Below are 12970 nucleotides of genomic sequence, written 5' to 3'. Positions count from 1 at the left end.
ACCCAGTAAGTGGCAGCTATTATGATGATTATTATTTACTCAGACATATTGTCTCTAGAACTGCACTAATTGCTTTTTTGTTTTTCTTTCATTTGACTCTTAAAACAACCCTCTGAGATTATAACTTAATATCCACATTTTGCAGATGTGAAAACAGAGGGAAAAAGAGGGAGAGGTTGTTAGGAGAGGTGATCGTGGACTCAGGAGTCTGACCCTCCCTAGCAGTTTGACCCAAGACAAGCGAACACCACCATCTGTGCCTCAGTTTGTTCATCTGTAAAATGGGGATAATAATGTCAACTACATAGAGTTGTGATTCTGAAATGAGGTACAGCATGGAAAACAGAGCACAGGGGCCCAGCTGAGAGTAATCCTTCAGTAAAAGGTTGGGTCTTCCCTCTCTTCCTTGCAAAGAAGGGGTTGCCAAGGGTTGAGACCTCTGCTTTCTACATCCTACTTCCCCAGAATGCATCCCCTCACAAGGACTCAGGCTTGCTTTATTAACCTGTTTAATTTATAGGCACATGGGGAGCTGTCGGCCGAGGACTAATGGGGACCTCAAGCCACATTTTCCTCACTTCTTCACTCAGCCCTGCCAGGGGGCTGGGGTGCTGGAAGGCAGTCTGCTCGGCGGAGGAAGTAGAGATAGGAGGCTGAGGGCACCTCGGCCCCCTCCTTGGCGTAGCAGGCACTCTCTGTAGCACAGCCCCGAGTGGCAAATTTGGTATTGATGATACCTAAGAGGGGGGTTCAGGCTGGAGTCAGGGCTTCCAACCCCTCCCTCCTATGACCCAGGAGCCTTGGCCCCTGCCACCCCCTCGCCCAGTTCCCAGGAGCCACCATCCCCTCTAGAACCTGGAAGTATTAGCCTCCAGTGCTGGGGCCCCAGTCCTCTCCTCCAGAGATCTAGGTGTCCCTCACCAGCCTGCACGTTGCCAGCAAAGTAGACGCAGTGGGTTTCCTGGCCAACGCAGCGGGCTGCCTGGGTCCCCGGGCATGTCTCCTGGAAGGGTACGACGCAGGCGGGGCACTGGAGGCCGTTCTCAGTACGATTGTTCTGGGGTGCTGAGGATGAAGGGGCAGTGTAAGGTGACAGGGTCCTTTAGACCCTTCCCCAAGCTCGCAACAGCCTGGGGAACAGCGGTTGCTAATGGACACTGCATTTCACAGGCGAGGAAACTGAGGCTCAGAGTGAGCAAAATGCTTGCCCAGTGTTACAGCATGGGTCAGTGGCAGGTGACAGCACACACAGTGGGCTCTTGGGGCGGGCTGGAAGGGACTCCCCATGCCGGGCTGAGCTGGCACTTACGGGGCACGGAACCTTGGTTGCAGCCTTCGCTCTGGCAGCAGTACGTGTAGGACACCATGTAGTCCTGGGAGCCCATGGTGGTTGATACGAAGCCTGAATAGCAGTCGCTGAACTTCATGCAGCCCTTGTAGGTGTTCACTGAGTGGCGGCCCTCTGCAGGATGGGGGACAGGAGGGAAGGGCTCGGTGGCGCTGGCTGGCCCCACCCTGGCTTCCACCCTGGCCTCAGGGTCTCTCCCAACCCTATACCTCCCCCACCCTGCGACTGTCTAGGGTGGTCTCTTCCAACCCCTCAACCACGCTCCCTTATCTCCCTGGGGTACGGTCTGGAGTGGATTCTTCGATACCTTCCCCTCCCCCCACCCTCGCTGTTGCCATAGCCCCCAGTAAGCCTTTGATGGTCTCTTGCAGCTCCCCATGGCCAAACCCACGCGCCTGCCTGTCGTGGTCCCTTCCGCCCCGCCCCACCGCACCCCACTGCCATCCTCGAAGGGTCCAGTGCCCCGCGGTCTTTTTCAGGCTTCCTATGGCTGCCCCCATGCCTGTGTGAAATGGTCTCTTCCAGCCTTCCCGACTTTTGTCGTCCCAGCATCTTGGAAGTCCCTTCCAACAAACTCTGGGATGCCACCCTCACCCCCCACCCTGCAACACCCATAACCCTCTCTGTCTAAAGTGGTCTCTTCCAGATTTCCCCATGGTCACTCCCTAGACCTCCCACCGATGGTCTCTTGCTACCCTCCTAGGCTACTTCTAGGTCTTGCCTGAAGGGTCTCTTCCAGTCTCCACCTCACTGTGGTGGTCTCTTCCAACCCAGTCTAAGAGTGTCCTCCTCTTCACCCCACTGAAGGGTGGTCTTTTCCCACCTTCCTCTCCTCCTGGGCCCAGGGTCCGTATCTCCCTTCTCTATGTCTGGGTGGTCTCTTCAAGCTTTTCAGGTGCTTCCCCTACCTGCCAAAGCTTGCTAGGTGAGCAGGGCTGCGTGCAATCTTCTATCCCACCTTCCTTACACACCCTCTCCTGTCGGGATGTTTTCTCCTTACACTCAAGGTTTCCCTTCATCTCCTGTCACAGCCTTCTTCCCGGCGCCATGCCCCATCATCTCTCCTCCTGTGACTAATGGTCTCCTTCAGCTTCGAATGAACACCTCCCACCCCGTGGTCTCTTCCATTGCTCCCCTTCCCCGTCATCCTTTCTCGGGTCTGGGATGATCTCTTCCATTTAAGTTATGCCCCTCTTCTCCCATTTTACTCACCGGCCTCCCCCTGCCCCGTCTCTACTCTTTGCGATGACTTGCTCCATACTTCTCCATACTTCGGGATTATCTTCCCTCTCCTGTCTGCTGTGCTCCCTTCTACGTGTCTCCCCCTACCCCAATATCATCTCTCCTCCTCCTGTCAGGAATGGTTCCTTCCAGCCCGCACTACCCACACTTCCACCTGTGGTGGATTCCTCCTGCCCGCCCAGAGTGGTCAACCTGATCACATTCCTCCCAGCCTACCTCAGTCTCTTCCTCCCCTCTGCCCCGCTCCCCTTCCTCTATGCCTATTAGATTCTTCCCCTCTATTTCTCTGTTCCCCCGTGTCCTTCCCTCACCCCTCCCGCCTAAGAAAGTCTCCATATCTGCCCTCCCATCTTCTCTTTCGGAGGGTCTCGTTTTCTGAAATCCCTGACAACAATGGTATCTGTCTTCCCATTAAATTCACTTCCCTCCATCCTCCTCCAGGTAGTCTTTCTCTCTACTCTGCCCGCCCACCACGGGACCGTGACGCACCCCCCCCCCCCCCCCGCCCCCGGCTCCGCGTGGTGGTATCTTCCACCCTGAGGGCGCGAGGGTCTGGCGCCATGCCGCGAGGACCTACTTGTGCTGGACTCCCCCACGACGATCACGCAGGCATCCTTGCCCGCCTCGCAAGTCTTGATTTTTCCGCTGCACGTGGGCCCGGAGCCCCTGCACATCTCACAGCTTAGCGGGCACCCTGCAGTGAAGAGGGCGGGGCTGAACGCATGGGTAGTGTGGTCTGGGGACCACAACATTGACTGCAGAGTCCAGAGGGAGATGGGGGCAGGGGGGCCGGGCTTTTGGGTCCTGACGGAAGAGGGACGGGTGTCTCCCTGACTGTTCATGGGCGGGCATTGACCGCTGTCCAGGAAACTGTCCCGAGCTCTGACAGGGACGCGGTGGTGATGCCAGCAAAGCTGCTTCCAGGGGCGGGAAGCGACTCCGCCAGGGAGCCTGTTTACCTAATTACAAGGCTGGGAACTTTGGACGCTAGGGTCCTCTGAGAAAGCTCAGGGACAGGGAGTGGTCCTGGCGAAGTTTCCGTGGACTTTTGTGAAGCTTCATGTCCAGCTGGTTCTTGGACGTGGGACCCTCCGCCTTGTAGATACCGCACACAGCTCTCGTAGACAGTAGGAGCTCAGGCAGGGGTACCTGAGGCTGGGGTGCGCATCCCAGATCAAGACGGGAGAGCGAGGACCAGGAGGGCTGAGGGCATGTACTCCTTGGTCCTGAGAGAGGAGGCAACTGGGGGCCCAGACACCTGGGTCCTGGGGAAAGTGGGGCTTGCTCGAATTCCTGCTTCTAAGGGAGGAGCGTCTGCGGGGGCCTGAACTCCCCAAAGTCCAAGGAGAAAGGAAATCTCTCCTCATCTCCGTTTTTTGTTTTTTTTTTAAGATTTCCCTTTCGAGTCACGCTCTCTTAGGATTTTCTAGAATTCAGATGTCTTATTTCGAGACCCTGCATGGAGGACAGAGAATTCAGAGGCCCTGAGTCCCCTCCTTTCTCAGGGACCCCATCAAGTGATGGGGCTAGTCCTTTTGAGCTAGTCCTCTCCTGGGGCCCCAGGCTTTCTCTTCCTTGAGCCTCTGCCTTCGCCATGAATCTGAATTCCCACGACACCTCCTCTTTTCCCCTTGAGGACCTTGCTGAATGCTCTCTCCTAGTCCTCTCTTTCCTGAGGGTCCAGGAGTCCAGGCCCCCAGTCACTTACCGAGACCCAGCAGGGTGCAGAGCAGCGCGGAGGCCAGGAGGAAGGTAGAGGGCTTCATGGTGTGAGAACCTGTTGTCCTGGGTCCCAGCCCTTATAGGAAGCTAAGGAGGGGCGGGTCTGGACCCACCTTCACCCTGGGGTGAGAAACAGCTGAGGTAAGATCTCAGGGCAGGCCTCTGCGGCTCTGGGTTTGGGAAGTGGAACCAGAATCTGAAAGGGACGTAGGCCTCTTGTGCTCAACCCCTCTTCCATAGGGACCCCAGGAGTCTGGGCCTCCAGCCCTCTCTTCCATCAGGACCCAGAAAGTCACTTTCCAGTTTTCTCACATTCTCACCGCCCCTCCTTTTTTTCCTGGCCTGACGCCCAAGGTCAGAGTCAGGTAACTTGATTCCTTATAGGTGTAGAGCAGCTGCAAGGACTGAGATCCCGTCCCTTGTCTCTTCCCAAGAAAGCGCCCAGCGTGGGTGGGGCCCTACCTGGGAGCGCCCAGCACGTCCAGGCTCGTTCTGCGGGGGCCCAGAGCCTCGTCTCCCTTTCCTTCTCCGGGTTCTTGGCTTCATACTCTCTCTTCTGTGTTTGTGCGGGACCCCGCCTGGGGCTGCATCCCTGGGTCTCACGGAGACCGAACAGAGGGGTGCCTGTCAACGGGCAGGAGCGGGACGTAGTAGGAGACAGATGCCCACAGGTCACATTGGGAAACTGAGGCATGGGTGGAAGCACTCTAGACTGGGTGTGTGTGTCTGGTTTGGGAGCATGCTTTGTGTTTTATTTAGGTCTTTGACCCACTCTCTCTTGGCCTCAGGCATAACCCTGAGAGAGATCAGAGGGTTTTTTCGTGTGAGTGAGGTTGTGGGGTAGCGGGGAAGAGTGTAGCCGCAGGAACCGGTGGAGGGGGTCCTATTGCCATAGGTTCCAGGATCCCAGAGAAAAGACTCAGGTTTGCTGTCCTCTTGCTTTCTAGGCTTCGGTTTGGGCGGTGACTACGTCGTCCAATGAGAATGGCGAATTTTTTCTAGGGCCCAATCGTGGGGGGCCGCTCCTGTTGCTAGGCGCCCAGAAAGCAGGGTGTTTACGTCACCGGGAGCGGGGCTAGAGAGTGGCGGGGCCAATGAGAGGCGGGGCTAGAGGAAACGCCGGTTGCTAGGGGACTCGGCGCCTTGCTCCGGAGAGGCGCGACTGGGCCTGCGCGGTGTCGACGCGAGCGCGGGCGCGCCGCGGTTTGAAAGGCCCAAGCCTCGCGCGCTTGCGCACTTAAGCCCGCGCAGGGAGCAGCGGCTCCCCGCCCCCCAAACCCCGACCCTACTTCATCCTTCGGTCCTGGCGGAGCCCACGACGTTGACATGCCGGAGATCCGCCTCCGCCATGTGGTGTCCTGCAGTAGCCAGGACTCGGTGAGGGACTGGCGTGGGGGAGGTTGGATGACGTAAGGGAATTCTTGCGGGGGCGCTCTATAAGAAGTTTTGGAGCGTAAAAGGGAACTTCATGGAAGTCTGAGAAGGGTCACGGGGGAATTTCCAGGGGGCTCTAGGGAATTCTGGGGGAGATATGGAGTAGAGGGAGATCTGGGCGTCTGTGGGACTTCCGGAGAGAAAAGGAGGAATAGGGGAGCTTCCTTGGAGAGCCCATAGGCGACCTTCCAGGGCAAGATGCTGTAGGAGACTCAAGGCGGGGGGGGGGGGGGGGGCGGGGGGGGCATTAACGGGGAAACTTAAATGTTGGGGGGGGGGTCTCAGGGGACTTGGGAGGACTCCGAGGAATAATCTGAGGGCTGGGGCCCTAGCCCTCATCTCTGTACCCTAACTTTCCCGTTCCCACTCTTGTCTCCAGACTCACTGTGCAGAAAACCTGCTCAAGGCGGACACTTACCGGAAATGGCGGGCAGCCAAGGCCGGCGAGAAGACCATCTCTGTGGTGCTCCAGGTGATCCTGTTCCCCACTCTCCATCTTCTTAATAGGAGTCTGGGGACCCAGGGCCCAGACCCAGCTCTTGAGCCAACTGGCAGTGAGTTGAGGCACTTTCCCTTGTGAGCCTCAGCTTCCTTACCCGGAAACTGGGAGTCTGATCACTGTGCCCCTTAGCAGAGGAGAAAGGTGATCCAAGGCCTGGGCCAAGGGTGACCATAGGAACCAGTGTGTGGCCCCAGGTTGCTTCTACTTTCTGGGCCTCGTTTCCTCCGCTGGAAAGGGTGAATCATTGCCATCTATCCTGCCTTCTAAAGTCATTGAGCTCTGGGCTGGAGGGTGTCTCGGAAGATTGTCTGAGCCAGTCAACCTCATTTTAAAGACGGGGAAACAAGCATCGGGAGGGGAGAAGTGGCGTGGCCAGTCTAAGCTACCATTTCTGGCATGCTGGCCAGGCTCTTTCTGAGTGCTTTTGTCCATGGTCTCACTAAATCTGCCCCACAGCCCTGTGAAGGTGGAGGGAAGCAAAGAGGAAAGGGTGGTTTGACCGGGGATGGGTACAGAATTCCAGACAGGCTGTTCTTGTCAGGGATAAGCAACCGGTGGGAAAAGAGAGCTAAGTGTGTTTTAAGCATCTGCTCTTTGCCAGGTGCCGGCCTGGGTGTCCTGCCTGCGTGATCTCACTCTTCACAAGTTATTGCCATTAATAAATGTCGGTGCTGAGACCTGAACCCATTGTTGGTGCTCTTAACCACTCTGTCACACTGCTTTGTGTTCATACATTGGCTTTCTTGATTTTGGCCGTATTCCTTATTTCTGAACGTAGGGCTGTTTGGGGAGGGACGTTGGGGGGGCAGGCTTACATGCGTGTGCTGAACATCGTCTTGGTCTCTCTGTTGCCCTGTGGTTCTGAAAAAGTTTTGAGTCACAGAGCCTTTGAGAATTAGAGAGAAGCTGAGGATTCACTTCCGAAGAAAAATACTCAGACCTACAAGATTTTCTGAATGATTTTAGGACTTTAAACATCTCCTAGGTCCCTAACGTGGCAATAGTAAGGAGAACTAACATTTATTCAGCGTCACAACTGCCAGTCACCATTCTAAACACCTCACGTGGATTCACTCATTGAATCCTCATAAAAACCCCGTGACCCACAGTCTGTTATTATCCCCATTTTACAGATGAGGAAACTGAGGCCCAGAGAGGTTATGCAACTTGCCTAGAGCCAATTTTGCAAACTGAGGATATAAGGTTGCTGACGATTTAGTCTTGGGACCTGGATTCAAGTCCCCAGCTCTCCCTCTTACTCACTCTGTGACCTCAGGCAAATTGTTTGATTTCTCTGAACCTGTTTTCCTATCTGTCCATTGGGAATAAGGAGGTCTAAGCCCAGGGCTGTTGTGAAAATCTGGTGACATAATGCCTGCACAAGTGCTCTGTCAACATGTGAGTGTTTGTGTAAAGGGAGGGATTCATGTTTTTATTACCGAGTGATGATTCTGCTGGGCTCTCTTATGATCGGGTAACCTCAGGAAAATCACATTCCATTCTGTACCCCCGCTGCAGTGGGAACAGAGACATCAGAGGCAGAAGAGACAGCACATGGAGAGAGGGAGCCAGAGAGGCCGGGAACAAGACACAGCATGCTCTGGCCTGGGAGCCTGAGGGAGACATTGCAGCTGACACATTAGGTTGGGGTGTCCGGGTTTGACGTGACTTTTGGACATCCAAGGGGCAGCATCCAGGAGGCAGTGAGGGCTCAGACGTGAAGCTGGAGACAGAGGCGTGGAAATTGTCAGCACAGGGACAGGACCTGTAGACTCAGGAGTGGATAGATTCATTCATTGAATAATTATTTATGAGGTGCCTTCTATCGGCCAAGCACTGTTTTGGGCACTGGGGTGATATAGCAGTGGACAGACGGACAAAAATATGTCCGTGCTGTGGAGCTTTTGTGTAGTAGGGAAAGACTGACAAATCGGTAAGTAACATACGTCAGATGATGAGTGCTGTGGAGGAAAATTAAACAGGCAAGAGGAATGGGGAATGCCTCAGCTGGGGGAGCAGGCAGTGACAAGAGGTTTTTATTTAAATAGGGATCTAAGAAGGCCTCCTCAAAGTGACATTTTTGCAGAGTGAGCTATGCAGATACCTGGGGCAGAAACACAGACTCCAGGACGAGCTGGTGCCTGGCGTGCTGGAGGAACAGCAGGGAGGCCAGTGTGGGTGGCGTGGAGTCAGCCAGGGGGAGAGAGGTAGGAGGTGACATAATGGGGTGGCGGTGGAGGGCCCCCAACACACTTAGGGCCTGAAAACCATTGTAAAGACTTAGGCTTTTACTCTGGACCAGATGGGAGCCACGGAAGGGCGCTGAGCAGAAGAGGAACAGACTCTGACAGGTTCTTGTGGAATCCTCTGGCTTCTGTGCTGAGAAGAAACTGCAGGGGGCAAGTGCAAGAGCAGACAGCATCGCAGCCATTGTTAATTTATCTGACGTTAGAGACCCTTTGGAAAACATCGTTGCATTTGGCGCTGGCCAATATGCAGGGTGACTCCAGACTCACCGAATGCTAATTTTGGTTCTTTTCAAGCAAGTGATAAGGCAGGAATTTCCAGACCCCAAGACATGTAGACTAATCTGTGGGTTTTCCTGCTACCCTGTATTTTCTCCTGCAAACAATATTACACCACATCCGGATGTTACTACATAGGGTTCAGCCCTCTACTTGTGACAGCCCCACACACCTTTTTTGTTTGTGCTAGCCACAGGAGGCTCTGTCGCCAACTTGTCACCTGCTCCCAGGAGGGGAGTTCCAGCCTCTTTGCCAACCGCTCCTGGGCCGGAGGGGAGGGCTGGGACGTGGTCCAGGTGTAACTCTGGTGCCCCACTGGAGGTGTGTTCTTTAGAAGAAACGTTCAACAGCACGGTGACAAATGTTTTGTTTTTATTTTTCGGTGGTTTTCTAATCACTCAGTCTGCCATCGTGGTGTTTTAAATTTGTTTTTACCTTCTTTTGACGTGTGACGTGTGTACAGCAAAGAGCACGGTTCAGTGAATCCTCACTAGCTGTAACCTATGGACCCCACACCCAGATCAAGTAACGGAACATGCCCAGCCTCCTGGCGCCCCCTGGCACTACCCCCACAAGGGTAACCACGATCCTGATTTTTAACAGCATAGATTCGTTTTGCCTGGTTTTGAATTTTATGTAAATGGAATCATGCAGAATATGCTTTTGTGTCTGGCTGCTGTCACTCAACATCATGTTAGTTTCATTCGTGTTGTTGGTTCATTCTATTTCTATAGTATTCCATTGTGGGAAAAAAACATTGTTTTATTGACTTTACTTTTTGAATGGGTATTACATGCATAGGGTGCAAAATTCGAAAGGCACAAAGAATATCCCCTTCCACCTGCCCCCATCCTCTCCTGCTCCCTCCTCCGACTCCTGCTACCCAGTTCTTCTCTCCTGAGTCAGGCACTGTTAGTGGTTTCTCGGGTGGCCCTCCCGGGTCACTCTGTACACATATAAGCATATCCATCCCCCTCACCACTCCTTTTAAAGTACATAGTATATACACTATTCCTCCCTTTGCTTCTTTTCAAATAACAATATATCTTACTGATCCACTGTCATTGCATAAAGTTCTTCCTTATTCTTTGAAACGGTGTGTCATACTGCCTTTCGTGGATGTGGAACAATTTTGTAACAAGATGTCTCCCAGGAACTTTGCTAGCCTTCCGAGTCCCGTTTGTTTCGCTGTCATGAACCGTGTCTTCCTGAGAAAGGTGCACACAGACCCGGGCCACAGATGACAGTCATCTTGTGCCTAAGCCCTTCTCTTCACAGCTGACGTTTACAGAACACTCACTTCTTTTTTGAGATAAAATTCACCGTATTAACCATTTAAAGGGTACAGTTCAGTGGTTTTTAGTATATTGATAATGTTCTGTGATCATCAGCACTATTCAATTCAGAACATTTTCATTACCCCAAAAAGACACCCCATAACCATTAAGCAGTCCCTCCTTATTCCTCTCTTCCCAGGTCGCCCCTGGCAACTACTCGTCTACTTTTTGTCTGTGGATTTGCCTGTTCTGGACATTTCATATAAATAGGATCATACAATGTCTGGACTTTTGTGTCTAGCTTAAAGGTTAGCGTGATGTTTTTGAGGTGCCTCCGTGCTATACCATGCATCAGTACTTCATTCCTTTTTACAGCTGAATACTGTTCCGTCATATGGGTGTGTATACCATACAGTGTGTATCCATTCATAAGTTGGTGGACATTTGGGTTGTTTCCATGTATAAATGTTTTTATCAGAAATTTTTTATTTATCCAAGAGAAGAGATACAAGGGAACATATATATGTGTTTAAAGTAGAAGTAGTTATATAGGCACTACGAATCAGTCATTTAAGATATGGATACTACAGTTGTCCTCCCTTACCCGAGGTTTCACTTTCCTCGGTTTCAGTTACCCATGGCCAACTGCAGTCTGAAAATGTTAAATGGAAAATTCTGGAAATAAACCATTCGTAAGTTTTAAATTTCACGCTGTTCTGAGTAGCGTGATGAAATCTTGCGCTGTCCACTCCATCCCATCCTGGATGTGAATCGTTCCTTTGTCCAGTGTATCCACACTGTATATGCTCTTCGCCCATCAGTCACTTAGTGGCCGTCTTGGGTATCAGATCGGCTGTCATGGTATCGCAGTGCTTGTGTTCAAGTCACCCTTGTTTTACTCAATAATGGCCCCAAAGCATGGGAGTAGTGATGCTGGCAACTCAGATATGCCAAAGAGAAGCCATGAAGTGCTTCCTTTAAGTGAAAAGACGAAAGTTCTCAACTTAATAAGGAAAGAAAAAAATTGTGTGCTGAGTTGCTAAGATCTACGGTAGTTTTTATTGCAGTATATTGTTGTGATTGTTCTATTTTATTATTAGTTATTGTTGTTAATATCTTACTGTGCCTAATTTATAAATTAAACTTTTTATCCTTTGTATGGATATAAAGGAAAACATATATAGGGTTTGGTACTATCCATGGTGTCAGACATCCACTGAGGGTCTTGGGATGTACCCCCCGCGGGGGCTACTGTATATACAAGGCAAAGCTGGGGCCTTGTGCTTATATTGTGGGAGAGGTAAAGATGTTGAATTTATACCTCAAGGACTGAAATAGGGGAGTTGAGAAAGGGTTTTAGTCTATAGTCAGGCAATTGGTCCAAATTTCTCTGCCAGTCATTTGCTTTGTATGATGTGTGAGCTGTTTATTAACCTGTCTGAGCCTCAGTTTCCTCATCTGTAAAACCAGGAGGGTAACAGACCCTCCTAAGGTGGTTGTGAGGGTTCAGTGACGTCTGGCCCAGGAAGAGCTTAGCCAAGTGTGGTAGACAGAATAATGGCCCCTAAAAAATGTCCACATCTTAGTGCTCAGAACTTGTGAATATGGTCCCTTACATGGCAAAAGGGACTTTGTGGATGTGATGAAGGGTCTTGAGACAGTGAGGTTATGCTGGCTGACCCAGGTGGGCCCAATGTAATCTCAAAGGTCCTTGTAAGGGAAAGAAGGAGGCAGGAGTCAGAGTCGGAGGAGGAGATGTGACGATGGAAGCAGAGGTCGTGTGATGTCATTGCTGGCTTTGAAGAGGGAGGAAGGGGCCATGAGCCAAGGAATGCAGGTGGCCTCTAGAAGCTGGAAACAAGGCAAGGAAACAGCTTCTCCCCTAGAACCTCCAGAAGGAACGCAGCCCAGTCGACACCTTGATTTTAGCCCAGTGAGACCAAATGTCAGCCTCCTGACCTCCGGATCTGTAAGGTGTGTTGTTTTTAGCCGCTGAGCTTGTGGTGTTTGTTACAGCAGCAGTAGGAAACTAGGGCATCAAGTGCCTGGCACAAAGAATCCGAAAATGTTAGCCCTTTGTGATGGATGGGGACACTGAGACGAGTGACTCGCCAACGCCACTGGTCAGGGAGCACAGAGCCAGAGTTACAACCCAGGGGGCGTTTGTTCCTTTGTCAAACGGTTACTGGGGCTTCCCGTCCATCTGTGTCCATCACTGCGGAGAGTATTGAAGGCCTTCTGGGATAATAGTATCAGCTGCCACTTGGGGCGCATTGCTCTGTGGCGGGCTCTGTTCCAGGGCCTTTGTGTGCATTCCCCATTTGAATCTTCCCAACTCGATGAGGTAGAAGTTGTTACTTACGCCATTTTACAGGTTAGGAAACTGAGGCCCAAGGAGTGAATTGAAACCATTTGCTCCAGGATCACACAGCAGTAAGCAAGCAGCCCTGGGAGGACTGGACACTGTTCTTGGCGTTGGGGCTACAGTAGGGAATGACCCAAATGTTGTCCCTGCGCTCATGGCGCTTGGAAGTCTAGTGGGGGAGACAGACGCTAGACAAAGACAAATAAAACCTGTAACTGTATAATATCCAGTGGTGACAATGAAGGAAAATAAAGCAGGGTTAGGGACCAAGAGTAGCACCTGGGAGGAGGTGAGGGAGGCTACTGTGGTTGGTCTGAAGAGGTGACAACTGAGCACAGACCTGAGTGATCGAAGGAGCAGCCCTGTGAAGGTTTGGGGGAAGACTGATCTAGGTAGGGGGATGGCAGGTGCAAAGGCCCTGAAGTGGGAAGGAGCTGGCTTATTCTTGGGAAAGAAGGAAGGCCAGCATGGCTGGAGGGGAGCGATCAGTGTGGCAGGAGGCTGAGAGGTCACACTGGGCACCACCACACACCAGCCCAGGGCTCAGAGCTGGGA

The 12970-nt window shown here is 52.3% G+C and overlaps 2 protein-coding genes across 8 annotated transcripts in view; one reads left to right on the top strand and one right to left on the bottom strand.

The window, feature by feature from the left end:
• Window positions 1-492: 492 nt before the first annotated feature.
• On the bottom strand, window positions 493-5699 carry PINLYP (phospholipase A2 inhibitor and LY6/PLAUR domain containing). 4 transcript variants are annotated; one of them, XM_070632816.1, is made up of 6 exons: window positions 4775-5699; window positions 4299-4432; window positions 3168-3284; window positions 1310-1462; window positions 922-1065; window positions 493-737 (listed from the first exon to the last, which is right to left on the bottom strand). In XM_070632816.1, the coding sequence occupies exons 2-6, from the start codon at window positions 4354-4356 to the stop codon at window positions 583-585; spliced, it is 627 nt and encodes a 208-aa protein (XP_070488917.1). In that variant the 5' UTR covers window positions 4357-4432; window positions 4775-5699; the 3' UTR covers window positions 493-582. The 4 variants fall into 4 exon arrangements, with proteins under 4 accessions (XP_070488917.1, XP_070488915.1, XP_070488916.1 ...); XM_070632814.1 differs by having other exon boundaries at window positions 856-1065; window positions 4775-4791; XM_070632815.1 differs by lacking the exon at window positions 4775-5699 and adding an exon at window positions 4625-4743.
• XRCC1 (X-ray repair cross complementing 1) overlaps window positions 5555-12970 on the top strand; it is a 26641-nt gene continuing 19225 nt past the window's right edge. For all 4 annotated transcript variants that reach the window (XM_070632800.1, XM_070632798.1, XM_070632799.1 and 1 more), the window contains exons 1-2: window positions 5555-5689; window positions 6126-6218. In XM_070632800.1, the coding sequence (XP_070488901.1) occupies window positions 5639-5689; window positions 6126-6218 (144 nt within the window). In that variant the 5' untranslated portion in view covers window positions 5555-5638. The remainder of the gene's footprint in view (window positions 5690-6125; window positions 6219-12970) is intronic.

This window comes from Equus przewalskii, chromosome 9 (genome assembly GCF_037783145.1).
Source record: "Equus przewalskii isolate Varuska chromosome 9, EquPr2, whole genome shotgun sequence".
Taxonomy (NCBI): domain Eukaryota; kingdom Metazoa; phylum Chordata; class Mammalia; order Perissodactyla; family Equidae; genus Equus; species Equus przewalskii.
This window is presented reverse-complemented; position numbering and strand designations above follow the sequence as displayed.